Source organism: Spea bombifrons, chromosome 8, assembly GCF_027358695.1.
Source record: "Spea bombifrons isolate aSpeBom1 chromosome 8, aSpeBom1.2.pri, whole genome shotgun sequence".
NCBI classification, from domain to species: Eukaryota; Metazoa; Chordata; class Amphibia; order Anura; family Pelobatidae; genus Spea; species Spea bombifrons.
Window position 1 is genome coordinate 36,934,855 of NC_071094.1, and position 15,150 is coordinate 36,950,004.

The 15,150-nt window shown below is 37.8% G+C and overlaps 1 protein-coding gene across 2 annotated transcripts in view; it reads left to right on the forward strand.

Annotated features, from left to right (window-relative positions):
- DIAPH2 (diaphanous related formin 2) overlaps window positions 1–15,150 on the forward strand; it is a 474,990-nt gene that overhangs the window by 24,203 nt on the left and 435,637 nt on the right. Inside the window, exon 2 of one of the 2 annotated variants that reach the window (XM_053473147.1) lies at window positions 13,642–13,674. The exons of the other annotated variant lie outside the window; for it this stretch is intronic. Within the exon in view, the coding sequence (XP_053329122.1) occupies window positions 13,642–13,674 (33 nt within the window). The remainder of the gene's footprint in view (window positions 1–13,641; window positions 13,675–15,150) is intronic. 2 annotated transcript variants of the gene reach the window in all.

Genomic DNA, 15,150 nt, shown 5'->3' on the forward strand with positions numbered 1-15,150 from the left:
AAATAATTCAATGAATGAAAAGATATTAACTGATGATCTTGTCTTAGATTCAGGATAGCGTCATGCCTATCTCATGCATGTTTTAATTCCCTCATTGTGTTGGCCTGTACCATAACAGCTGGGTGCCTGCGCCACACAGATCTCCATTGATTTCACAGCTCCCTGTCAGGAGATCTCCCCAACCTGCCCATGATCCCCATTGACCTAGTTGTGGGACTCTCCTGTGAGAGCTGGTACTGTTGGCAGGTATGGATAATTGTCCAGTAAACTTATGGCCACCTTTGATTATTGTGACCTTTTACTTATCAACGTAGCCGGGAACTTTGTGGCTTCTTGGGGAAGGTGGTGGACGGTTCCCACATGCAGGTAGAAGCCATTGTGGATGGAGAAGTGGGCAGGGAGCGAGGCGTGGAACCCGGGGAGTCCCCAGTTATCTTATCGGTCTTCACACAAATATATAATATTTTTTCTGATCAGTAGTGCTTCATAACGACAAGTCAATACTTTTGAAAATTAAATGTTGGCCCAGCAGAAAAAGATAAACCCACAAACCACATTTATTGTTTTTAAATAATAAATACAATATATAAGTTCACTACGGACATGTTTTTTTGAGGATTTGTAGTCTCCTGGTGGTTTGCTGTTAGTAAATGCTCATTATGCAGCGTGTAGATGGGGTAATTCCCCTGCGTCGAGATCTGTCTGCATTTTCCTTTGTTTATTCATCCCCCGGGTTTCCTCTCTGTATCTCTGTTTAAACAGGATGACTCAGAATACGGCTAATAATTACTGTTTGCTTAGCGGTAGATTTTTTTTACACGCACACCCATTTAAACTGATTTAAAAAAACATAATGTTTCTTTTTGTTTAGTCTTTTCTTTTACAAAAATACTCTCCATATTCTGTCCAGCTTTAAAAAAAAACGACCGGTATTTATTAAAAAGGATAGGAATTGCTTGCAGTGGCGGGATTTTTATTAATGATTCTGAATTTACACTATATGACAAAAAGTATGAGGACACCCCTCCTAATGTAGGTGTTTCAGCCACAATCGAGCACATAGGCAGTAGAACGGGTCGTACTGAAGAGCTCAGTGACTTTAAACATGGCGCTGTCATAGGATGCCACCAAGTCAGGTAACGACATTTCCATGTTCTGCAGCATCACTCACTGGAACGGAGATTGCGAGCCGGGCCTTCTCATCCAACATCAGTGCCTGACCTCACAAACGCTCTACTGGATGAATGGGCAACAATTCCCATAGAAACTCCCCAAAATCTTGTGGAAAGTCTTCCCAGAAGAGTGTAAGCTGCCATAGCTGCAAAGAGGGGAACAACTACATATTAAGGTCAATGGTTTTAGAATGAGATGTCTAACAAGCTCAAATAGACGTGATGGACATGGTCCATGTTCCTTTGGTCATATAGTGTACCTTTATTGAAAATATGCATTATTATGGGTGAGGTCCAGCAGGAAAGGCCTATAATATTGAGCTATAGGTTACACAGGAGAACTTAAACCAGGTCATTTATCGAGCTTTAGTGGTAGGTATATGTAACCTCACCTCAACTAAGCTCCAAACTCACAGTTTAGTATCTGTTGGAGCTTTTAAGGTAATCTTATCTCGAAGGGGCAGATACTTAGATTCGCACAATACAAAGATGACACTTTCATTTACTGATCTTATTTATGATTTCTAAACACCCCAACTCAGTCCAAATGACTTCATTCAGAATATCTTTATCTCCTGACATGTCATTGGGAGGATTATTATGAGTCCATAGACTGTGTGATGGACTTTAAGAGTCTCAGGAGCTCATTTAGAAAGTTCTCAGACGTATGACTAATAAGTGACAAACTGGACACACATGCGACTATGGCCCATCTTATGAGTCTTGTACCTGTATGGTGCCCAATCCCCCCAAACACTTCAGGTGTCTAAATCAGTATACAATATTATAATAATTTTATAACATTCATAAAAATACATTAATATGGCCAACAGGACATATAAAAATTCAAATTACAATGTATTTTCTTGACACCCTTCACTTCCCGCTTTATCAGATAAAGTTCAAGTTGTAGAGTTAACGAAAAACGTTCCTCCCTGAAGGCAGCTGAAATACAGCAATGTTACGTTTAAATATGTTGTGCCCTTTAAAAGCCTGGGAACTTTTGAATATATAAATGAAACCTACACGGTATTCTCTAATATGGCTTTAGAAGCTGTCTCCCGTAACGTAATGTTTTATTTGCTCTTGCTAAAAATAAAATATATTTGGCTTTATGGAGGAGATTTATTCTACTTTATCATTCTCTAGATGGAACATTCCACAAAGGTCTCATAATGTCTCTGTATCGGAAACTGCTCTATGTCCACAGTACCGAGTCCGCAACTGTTAAATGTATAATTGTATATTATGTATGCTGCTAAACTGCCTTACACGTAACTTTTAAAATGCCGTATGGTCTTTTAGATCTAAAAATTGGCTATTTGCACCAACCCAGCAAGATTCTTAGAAAAATAAATTTGCGGCGCCGAGTTTTCCCATAAAACCATCTTTATCTGTCAGAAATTGGAAATGTGCTTGGATGGAGTGACCCTTTGGTATTTAAGATTTGCTTAGTTGTGGAATCTGTATAAATCTGGCTTTATGTAAGTTACTTATTGCATTTGTCTTTTTTGTAGAAAATAGGAATGCAGAAACGTGTGCTGTTTGTTCTGTATTCGCCGGATCTCAGGGTAAAGTAATCCGTGTGTATCAAATCACAAAGAGTGTCGAATAAGAGAGAAAATGGTAAGCGTATTACAGCTGCCTGAGTATTCCTCGGAACTTGGCTTTAACCCGGACTCTCCCAGTCAGTTTATTAAGTCTCCAGATACAAGAGTGGGAGACTGGGGAACTTGGGTTTGACCCAGTATCAGTTTATTAATTCTCCAGATACAAGAGTGGGATACCGAGGACCTCTCAAAAGGAAGACCCAGATAAAGCCCTGCTCCATCTACCCAGGGTATTGGGGGTTGGTCACACAGACTCCCCACCAACTTTCCACCTTCCCATGCCCTCTTGCCCCTGCTCCCACCAGTTCCTTCCACTAAAGGCTGTCTGGGAAAACCACAGCTAATCTCGCCCATTCATGAAGCTCCAACCCCAAGAGAGAGCTCTATGTAGCCTATACTGGTAAATTCCCAGGTGTCGAGGGCTAGATTGGTTATGCCCACTTTCTACTCATTAAAACCTCCTCGCGCCCACTTTAGACCAGCTGGGGTAGCCCTACGCTAAACCAAAAAGAGAGGGAGCGCCAGACAGCCATCACTAGAAAGTTCCCAGATACGCGCATGGGGCAGTAGTAATATCCCCGTTGAAGGCTTCTATTTTGTGTTCAGCATATTTGTTGCGTTGGCCCAATAAAAGGCATTTAAAGGAAGCACCAAGGCAACACAATCCCCCCGGCAATAAAGTTTTATTGAATGTTACAAATCATCCAGAGCAGCCGCATTTCTCCAGACCTAAAACGTTTTGTGCATCAGCGCTTGCTAATAAGTCTATCACCAATGACTACTTCTTTTCATGGGCCAATACAACTATATTCATGATATCTATTCTTGTTCAGCTAAATACAATTTGAGTTTTTGTATTCTTGGTAATTAATGGATCCAGTAAATTCTGCAGTGTCTCTTTTGGGACGTTCCAAGATGGGATTCGAATTTCTAAATTCATAGATTCGGATGGGACTTGCCTTAAATTGAAAGCCTGTGAATGCCTATATAAGATACAGCGTTCACTGATGTGAATATCAAAAGGAAGACCACAATGATCATTGTCATGTCAATTAAATAAAACTACTCCAAAATATATGGCTCTTGTATCTTTTGTCATGAAAACTATAAAGTCTCTAAAATAAAATAATTTTCTGTCTGCTCATCTCTTGTCGTATCCTTAAACATGTAACACTAGCTTCCCGTAATACTGCAAAATCATTATTATTAGCAGTATTATATATTTATTATTTTTCAAGAACATAGAAAAACATATTATGACCTAATTTCTCTTTAATTAGAGCTAAAAATACCATAACTGATTCTTTCTAAATATATTAAAAACTTGCCATACTGTGTTTTTCCCCTATATTTTCTGATTTGCAAATAAATCTGTTTACAAAATTAGAATTCCTTACCAGCAGACCAAAGCGATCAGGAACGCAAAGTATTTGCCACTGGCAATCAATTCAGCGTATAACACTCTTCATTCTGATACTGAGCAAAGCCTTGGCAGCAGATGAAAATGTAAAAATGTCTCCTGCTCCTAAACGCTTGGATGTTAATAGAGTATGTGATTGGAGCATGAAATGCTTCTATCTTCTCTGCCAAGGGGTTAACGCGACTTTCCTTTCCAGAATTTAATTTACTAGATGTCTATAAAGAAATCCAAGAACAGTTGATTTCCATGCCTGCTGTGTCTGACAGTGGGGACCCCTATATATATTTCCGGAATACCAGTGCCTCCGATAGAGATTAGAAACTTTCCCTTCGTAACTGGCATGCTGAAACATCAAACAATCCACTAGGGATACTTTTGGATTTTCATCAGATTAATATGTTTACGGTCCCTGAAAGCATATAGCCAACCTTTGTATTCTGAAAATGCTTCAACTATGTATGAACCTTTTTAAACTGGTATCTTCATCCACGGTAGGCTTCTTCATTGTGGATTCTGTAGACTGCTAGATAAGACAGTAAGGATTGCATATTTTGTTCCAAAACTACTATTCCTTATTCATTTTATTGTATTCAGTACATAACCTATTTGTTTATTTTCCATAATTATTATCATAACTGGGAACTTTCCAGGGTATGTCACCAGGGTGCCTCAATTTTCTGGATGATTGGCTTCAAGAGGGCACCTGGTTAGTTATCCATGGTGATGGGCTTGGTTGTGTTAGCTCCACAAGCAGGCCCAGACTGGCCATCTGGCACACCAGAAAATGCCCGGTGGACCACTGGCAGACATCACTTGATACAGAACGTGGCCAGTTGCTGAATATGCCTAACCACCCGCTACGTGAGCAGAAAAAAGTAGCATGTGTCCATGTATATCCAGCTGTCATCAGGCGGGTGCCAGCCTAAAACGGCAAGGGGCATCTGACCATCGCCAGTCCGGCGTTTGCCCAAAAATCTTAAATGAGTGGAGATTAGGAGGGGAAAAGTAGAGTTACCAAGTATGGCCAATAGAGAATCTTCGAACTGGAACTGTATGCGTGAATGGATCTGTGTTGAGTAACCAGGACAATCAATATATGTTGGCTTCTTGATTTGCACGCGCGTACCACCAGTGGCTCTAATGCATTGTTAGGACATTTCGTACTAATATTAGAGATTAGAGACTCTTGGACCTCCACAAAAGCATTTAGGTTTCTAGAATGTAACATTTTGATTTTGGAAAACTAGTTCCCTTAAGGCAATGTGTTTTCAAGCTCAGCATTCGTCCCTGTAGGCTATTTACAAACGCAGATGTGGAAGGCTGAGACGGCTGCCCAGATGACACATACAGCCATTCCTTTTCATAAAATTCAATGTAATATAGTGCACAAACATTCCAACAGATGCTGATGCAGAATAGGATTAAATGGCATTTTTGGGGTTATATATATATATATATTATAGCAGAAAACATGTTAGCCCGCCCTGTCAGGGAGAGAAAACCACTAATAATGCAGAAATCTGCTTACTACTGTAAATAAGCATTGTATTCCTCCAAATGTTACACCGGAGAAGCAGAACGACTCCGTAAAAGTAAAATTTGGAAAGTAAAATTCTTGATTTATTTATAGGAGCGGAGTCTAACTCTGGCCAGAATCGTGCTGCGTTTTCAGGATAACTTTTGGCATTCTGCTTTGCAATATCTGAGGCTTGTTCTTGATTACTATATTTTCGGGAATAAAAGACAACTACATTTCCCTAATGTGTACAAAAACCGGCTGTGCCTTATATGCTAAGTGCAAATCAATGCCTTAGTTTTTAGCTTTCAAATGTTCTTGTTCTATGTTCAAAAATATGGTAAATTATGAGGATCCTAAAACACCCCAGGTCTATTGTCTAAAAGAAATGGAAAAATAGTCTGTAGCCTCTGAGATTAAGAGTTTAATTGTTATATATTTAAAGAACAGAATATTTCATTTCTTCAAGACAAGGCCCAACAATGGTCCACACATTTAGGGCTTGAGCTAGCGCAAAGAAAAAGTACGACGTGATTCTGTATTTCTATAGATATTTGAATAACATTGGCTCCTAGTTTATAGCCGGGCAATTTATAAGATCCTTCACAGAAACAGCTAGAAAAAACCCAAAGAAAAATGGGTCATGAAATTGCCATATCCCCTACTATGGAAACAGCCCCTAGCACCAATTAGGAGAACATGGCTGCAAACTGAATCAGCATTCACCCTTTGTAATTAAACGCCCTCGTCATTTGTCCTTTGCTTAATGAATTAATCAATGTGAACTCTATTTTTATTTTATATATATATATATATCTATATATATCACAGTTCTGGAATAACTGCCCTGTATAGCGAGTCTCTGATCTGCTTCTCCTCGAATTGAAAGTGCAAAGCTATTCAAATCTTTCGTTTATGGGCATTTGTCGATCCAACTGGTTCTTAGCAAAGTTTTCTTAACATTTTTGAAGATGGACTCTTCAGCTGAAGGCTTAACCGTGAGACCAACATAGAAAAAGCCTTAGAGGTCTCTTTGTAAGATGTCTTTTGGAGAGGCAACTTCTGAGGACCCAAACGCTCCCTCATTTGCTGATCTAATAAAAGTTCTAACCTTCAACTCAAGACTTGACCTTCTTTTGGACCAATATGGATTTTCAAGGAAATGTTAGGAAGTATATTTTTATAGCGGACGGATAAATCATTTCAATATTATGCCAAAAACCACATTTTTTTTATGTAAAATAAGACATTAAATATACATATTATATATTAAATCACATTTTATATCACTAAAGTGCGATTTTTACTTTTAATCTTTAAATGTTGTTGAAGCTCACAAGGCTTGGATTCCTCCAGCACTGTGTAATTTTGGAACTGTTTCTTGGTCAACTTACTTCTTTACGTAAACAAGTATTTCCTGTTTGGTTAATGGAATAGTCATATTACTTATTATGTGATCAGTTTACTATGTAAACTTATGTCTCCTTGGGACCGTAAACATTGTTGGCCCATAATAAGATCCTATGGCATCAAACATTTCATATGCTTTTGTGTATGTGAAATACGTATTGTAACAGAGATTAACACTTTAGTTATTAGAGTTGGCTTAGATGTTTAGGTTATTGTAACATTTAGAAGAATAATGATGCATTTTAATAAAATAATTTCATTTTTTTTTATGGCCTCAGAGTAAAATCCTCTTCTCAGAACTCCGGTCCAGAAACTCTTTCGTCTTAGAGGTTTTTCCAAATGTTCTAGATTTTACTATCTCTTTAAATCAAAGTTTCCCATTACATGGATGTCCAACGAGCATTAATTCACAGCGAAGGAAGGGAAAAAGTGTTTCAGGAAAATGAGAGTTCAGTTTAAAACATAATTTTAATAAATCAAAGTGACTATTATTATGTATTTAGCCCTCTGGCTACAGAACGGTTGATTTGGTATGAAAGAACAGCTTTGATTGAACACCTGCTGCCGAGCTGTTCGGTGGTGGCGGAGTCTCCGAGGGACACTCAGCGGTTGACCATGAACATGATTTTGCAGTTACTTCATTTTAGTTCTTTGGAAAGTTTCACGTCTCTTAATGACCTTTATTTCCCCCTCTTTTCTTTTCTTCCTTTTTTTTGTCTCTCATTACTTATTGCTTTTCAGACCTGAGTTTCTATGGGTATGTATTTTGTTTTTCTATTTCATTTCTATCTTATCAGTAGCCACTGGCCTGCTTTGTTTTTTAAAGCCGCCGATGTCTATGAATACTAATGGCACTCGATGCCACTAAGTGCATTCGTTATTTCTAAATTGGCAATACTCTGCTTCAAAACAAATCTGTTCTTTGTAATAAAACACTGGGAGAGATTGACCTGATTCTTTGAAATAAACTCTCGCAAAAAGTTCTCTTAGAAATAAATTGACCAAATTGAGTTTGGGAACTTTTTTTTTTTGTACATAAAGATTCCACCGGCCTCTTGTCTCTCTACAGTTGATATAAACGTTGCAAAATGCCTAAATGAAACGCAATGGCGTTGAAAGCAAATTAGCAACCTTTGGCGCAGCAGCTGCTGTTTGCCATAGTGTAAAGGCTTGAGTTTAATGCGCATTTAATATATAAATCTTGATTAAAGGGACACTCCAGTGTACTAGGCTGCGACATTAACGGAGAATGCGTATGATTGACTCTTCCTGATGATATAAATACATTTTAAATACATTCTTCAACCTGAAAAAACAACAAATAAGGTAATTAGCTTTAGGAGAAGCTGCAGCTCCTGAGCTGCAGTGGCATGCCCCCAGCACAGTTCAGTTTTGATGCCACATCAGCAGGAGAACATTCTGCACAAGTGCACAGGGGTCTTGTTAGACCCACCTCGTAACCCTCACCGAGCCAGAGCTGATTGGCTGTTTCTCTCTCACAAGCCACACACATCAATCAGATGGCCGGCCTCAAGACCAGCCCCAGGAGAGGCCATGCCGGCCCTGATTATGTACAGAGGACGCAACCTAGTAGTCTAGGAAATATGTCTACATCATAAGCTATTACTTCTTAGTACGTTTAATGTCTCTAGTCCTTATTGCGCCAAGTTTCAGAACATTAAGGTGCAAAGTCCTGCGATAATTGAAACCGTATTTCATAGACATTATAGCTGAAAGATAACCTTGAGAGACTTGGCATTATCTTGCTGTTTTTGTTCATTTTTAGTTGATTAAGAAAATCAAACCGTAATTTCCCTGTACTAATGATATTTGCATTGTAATTAGCTTCTGTGTTATTGAGGTTAGAGTGAAATTACCCGTCTTCTTAGGGATCTGGGGGTATGCTGTGGATATCGATGTGAAATAACGGTTAATACAGGCAAGATTACATAGAATCCAGAAGTTTAAATTAATATTTACTTTTGAGAAATAAGTCTGGAATTTTAGTCTAGTCCTGCATTCCATTCCTTAACCCACTTATAGCAGAGCGCTAAGCATCTTAAAAATAATCCATGCCAGTGATTCTATTATTAATTCATAGTTCATATGCAAATGGGTAGATATTGTGAAATCATATCTTTTCATGAAGAAATATCAATTCAAGAAAATCCAAGTCTTCGCCTGTATTAGGCCGGTCCTTAGTTATGAGCATACCAGGGTGGCTCCAGGTATATCAGCTGATTTTGTATCCAGTGCAATCTTTGACTGGTGGGCTCAGCTTAGTCCCTGCCTAGTTGTCGGTCTTTCCTACCTGAACCTCGCCTGCTTGGTGGTCACTTCCCCACTTCTGCATCCATCTACACACCCTACTTCACCAGTTGGGTTCTATATAGGAAGGGAAGGTCAGAATCCAAGGCTGGGATACGAAGGTCCCAGATATTATTTAGGATCTTTACCAATAACATTTTAAGACAATTTGTTACAACTAAACTCTGTGAATTGTAGCCCATTGTTGGTTTATGAATGACACAGATTGTAGGTAGAAACTAGGGAGTTGGACCTCTTTATTTTTTTGTTTGAGTAAAGTGTGTGGGAATTATCACCATGGGCCGATTCAGTTAATGTAAGGGTTTTGCCATATTTGAAGATCTTAAGTATCGAAACCTGTGTCCATTTTAATGACAATCCTCTTGACCAATGGACCGACCAAGGCTTAAGACAGCATCTTGATAACTTGTACCACACGTGATAAATATACACTGGTTTTTATAGTACGCACGAGTGTGAATCATAGTCAGATCATTGTTTTAATATTTTTTTTGTTTAATAATTGGGAATTGTACCAATTTTTCACTGAGGGTAAATTTAGAACATTCTGTTGGGAATTGTTTCAGGATTTACTCTAGAAGACTAAACTGACTAGTAATTAAAGAGGTGTGTGTTGTGTTTACATATGATTATTATATACAGTACTGTGTATTTCTGTAGTAATATGACCTGAACATGTTGGGGGAATGGATAGAGGTGTGGTTGGTGGTGTGGTTCGAGGAATGATGTCTACCTTACCATTCTGGCCACCGTTTTAAACCCCATGTATCTACTCTGATAGAGATGTCTGCTGTAACGGCACCAACCGCCATCAATTTCACAGTATGGTGGGGCAGCCGGGGGGAGCTGAGACCACTCATGATCCCCACTGCCCGTAAAATACAGGACTGTTGGGAGGTACTTATTATAATTTTCTGATGCACACATTATATCCGTATCAGTATACTGCGAGCCAAGGTCAGTGAGACACCTCCACCAGAATCTGACTTTTAGATGAGGTACTTTGTATAATTGACAGAATATCTCATTTCTTTGATAACGCTTAAAGTGCTGGTACTTTGTGGGTCTCTGAGCTCACACTGTTATTAATACAATCAGTGGAGGTGTTTTAGACAGGAAAAAACGCCGTCACCACAATTATGGGCACACATTTAAGTGCTCAGTCGTATATTGAATTTATCTGCCACTGCTGACAACTTTTCAAAACGATAAATATTGTTGCCGGCTTTAGATTTACAATAGGTAGCTTTAGTAGTTCCACGTTCATCTGCTTTTTATATTTTGTTTTCCCATGGTAGGATGAAGATTTAAATACATAGCCAGCTTTAAGCACCTAGCATGCCATATGTGAAATTCTCTCACTGCACACATAAGTATGCTGCTTGCGTGATATAGGCACACTTATGTACATTACGCGTATGTGTTAAATATACTAAGGTGGGTGGTGGAATTTTTTTTTTTAAAAATTAAATTATTATAGATTTTACTATTTTTTTTAATAGAGAAAAAATATGTTTTTGTGTATTCAGATGCATGGTTTGCTTTACACTAGGTTTCTAGCTTAACTTGTACTGAATAATAATTATAAATAAATAAAAACATTATATATATATATATATATATATATATATATATATAAATATATATATATATATATATATATATATATATATATATATATATGTTTCCCTATATAAAGTGTTTGTATGGTCACCTATACGACAAAAATAGCTTGGTCTAATAAGAAGAAAGAGGACCCCTATCCCTGGCACTCAAAGGGTTAAATGTCTAACCCAATTACATAAATAATGAATATCTCATATGAATAACAACAAATTCAGCATCCAGCCTGCAGATAAACCATAACACAGTATTTAATGCTGAAATACAAAAAAATATATATATATTTCCCCTTTAAGGAATTTCACTTTTAAAACTTCTGTTTAAGGCTAAAGCTTACACTTTAATGAAAATTGAACTAAATTTGTCTGATACAGTTCTATATTATTAACATATAATTGAATGTTCTGCGGAATGACAAAATTGAATTCATAGTGACATAATTAAGAAAGTCAATTAGCGCCAATTGCGGAATGGATCTCTTTTCTGTACTTATCAAATTATGTTGTATATTTTTGGTAATATGACGATTTTACATTCTGAATGTAATTTATGGTAGTCCTAATTTAAATTAATTGTAATCTTCATCAAAATATCAAATCACGTTTTTATAGCAGACCATTCATTGAGTTTATAGAAATTCCCCGTGTAATCGTTGAAATATTTTTTAATTGACTTTTATGTTATTTTTAAATCAAAATCACTTCTGTATTGCATCATATCTTAATAAGCTATTCCACCAATAGGAATAAATCATTGGATATTATGCATAAAAGATATTCTTATGCAAAGTTTCTAAAGTGGTTTATCTAAAGAAAATGGGTTCTTAAATTGTTAGCTAGAGCACTCTTTGCAAATGTTTTTCCACCTGCCAAACAACTTGTAACGGGTTCACCAAGAGAGCTGTAGTTTACACAATGGAGTTCCTGCCTGTTTGGCAGCCAGGATGGAGCCATCTTTGAGTACCTTGGGGCCCTGTATGACAGGTCATTCTGTCACACAACTGTTTCCTACATTTTGTATTATCCTTAAACTCTCCTGGGTATAGAATACTACCTGGGAACTCTCAGGGTTTTAACCCTAGTGTCCTAGGGTTTAACACCAGTTTCGGGGTAAATGGACAAAGTCTCTGGTCCATACAGTCTGAAAATGACTCCTTCTATACTATGTTGGGTTGTCCCAACTGATTATTTCTTACTGTTTTGAAATCCCACACAGTTCTATTCTACGCATATTAGTATTCTTAGTATCTTTATTTCCTACCAAGTAATGGCTTCCATAAGGACCATTTTTAGAACCAAAACTGTAGCTCTGATTGGGATGAGAGGAGTAGCTGCCCCGGGAGCTGTAAGGTGAGGAACCCGGTTGAGCTGTCTGGGGTAATACTCCTGTACCTCCTTCTACTCTTAGCAGCGTATGTGACATCAGTATGGGGAGACACCTTCGATCTCACCCCAAGAGCTCCAGTTGTAGCTCTAATTAGAACAATTTGGTTGCTACCAGTAGTGAGTCCCTACTATAGAACCTTACCAGCTATGCATACAATTCCCCATCTGAGTGCCAGAAAAGTGCATGGCAAGAGGTTTTCTGGCTGTGGACACAGTTGATCTATATTCCAAAAAATTTCTATTCTCTATTCATAAACAAGTTATGTTTGTCCATTTCTTAGCTTCTTTGTTACATGAAATGTTTTTTATCCATCCTCTTAATATTATTTCATAATGTATCACAGTGCATTTTCATGTATCAGTTTTCTTTTGAAATAAACATTTTAACAGAATTGCATCTTTAAATTACTTCTAGTTGTATTGGTTGAATTATGGATTTGTTGACTTTTCTCTCTTCTCTGTCAAACCTCTGAAAATTAACCATGGAAACATTGGAAATGACTCACTTTTTTTATACAGAGTTCTTTTTTTTTTAATACACATTGTAAAGTCAATAATCAGACAGATCATATGGAATTTCTTCTATGAAGCTGTTTAATCCATCTAGCGAAGAATCCTATTATTCTGCGAGGATTAGATTTCTCTCACGCTAATCACTTAATTATAAATCAGCATCAGAAGAATTAGTGCCGTAATTCTTTCCCTGCCGTTATTCTGTGTGCTCACCTTGCAACGGAAGGGTAAAAATGGAATTTTTCGCCAATAGAGACATTGTATTGATGTCATAAGGCAGCCTAAGAAGTCCACAAGTAGACTTGGCTTAATGACAGCAATCTCTAATACATTAGAGTTCCTTAGAAATGTTCTGTCCATGTCCAGTCCGACCCAGAGCTTGTACCTAGACTTTTAGATTGTAAACTGGAGCTGCGGCCCTCAGAAGCCCCCCATTTTTGCCAGGAACGTTGTATGAAACTGCCATAGGGCTTAGTAGCAAGCTCACGGACATGGTCCTCAACTCCTGTTGTATCTGTATGTGTAAATGTGTCTATGTTGTAGTTCTATCTATGTGTAAACTGTATAATATCTTTATCGCAGAATACTGTACATACATTGATGCAATATCAGTGATTTTTTTTATTTATGTTCCCTTTTTTTCCCCTTCTGCATTCTTTTATAGAACATTCATATAAAATCGTTGGCAGATGACATGGTAAGGTATTCATGGCAAGACCGTGACCCGCATGCTCCCAATGACCACTGATCAAGCGCGTGCATGTCTTAATGCTCCTAGATCATTATGCATCGATTTCATGTACATAATCTACCCCGTCCATTATGCTTTTAAATGTTTCACATTTCTAATAATTTGCTGTGTATGAAAATCCAGTGATTTGCCGTTTGAAATAATTGCATATAAATGGCTGCATTTTATTTCACTGCTAAAATTGAAAATACTAATCTCTTGCGTTTTTTTTTTTTTTTTTGCCACTATAGTCTGTTCTGTAGACGCACTTAATTTTTGCTTCTTTAATTGCTTTAACATAAATGTCCATCAACATTCATAACTCTCAATGTGCTGGAAGAAATGATTATATTGTGTGCGTATTAAAAACGGCTGTGGAAATAGTAAAAGCCAAATTCAATGATCAGAATATCAGAAGATGACACCGAAAAATGGTAAAGCTAAACTGATGTATGTACACTTTGATGGGCGCTTTAGTTGAGAATAACCTATATTTATATGGCTGTCAGATTTTACAGTCATTGGGGTTATGGGCAAATTCACTGGATGTCCTCGTACAGAGTTTCACAATTTTCTCTGCTCTCCCACCTCCATTCAAAATAGCAAATAAAGGGTAAGATTAGTTATGGATTATACACAGGCAGGGCCAGACTGGCCACCTGGCAAACCAGGCAAATGCCCAGTGGACCTTTGACTGCTGAGTGGTGGATCCAGTCCTTCCGGATCCGTCCATAGCATGTAGCTGTTCGCCTTAAACTGCTTTTTATCATGAGTCACAGCAGATTCGGCTTAGAGTGATGAAATAGAAAATATATTTGCCCACATAAATGGGGGGAAAACCTGCAAATGTGGCAAGTTTTGCTTCATATTTCAGAATCTTCCATTTTGCCTGTAAAACGTCATATTTTCCTTTAAAGGCACAGTTGACTGGGCTTAAATGCCAAACTAAAGAAGAATTATATAGAAACTGCATCTCTGCAGCTGCAGCTGAGCTCCACCTCTGTGGTACGATGATTCTTTTCACATAATGGGTGTTTCAAGCAGCCAATCAGTGTCAGGAAAGCGCTCTCAATCCAATCAATGGGAGCACTTTCCGTACATGTGCACGGGGGTCTGAATAGACCACCTGCAGCATTCATTCGGTGGCTGGAGATGACTGGTAGTAAGTATATCACGAGCGAAAATGGAAAAATAGTATATAGGGGGGATTCTGCAGCATCCCTCATGCACACAATGGAAACCTAAAGGGACCATGAAATTTAAAGGGACTATGCGGCTGTCAAATGCAATAAAGTGCATATAATGAGTGGAGCGTCCCATCAAGAGTCTGCATTACTGCGTAAACTGTTGGCGCTATATAAATAAAAGATAATAATAATAATTATTATTATTTTACAAGATTTGAGTTCTTGAAAAAGAATTTTAAGTAAACATTCCGCAGCG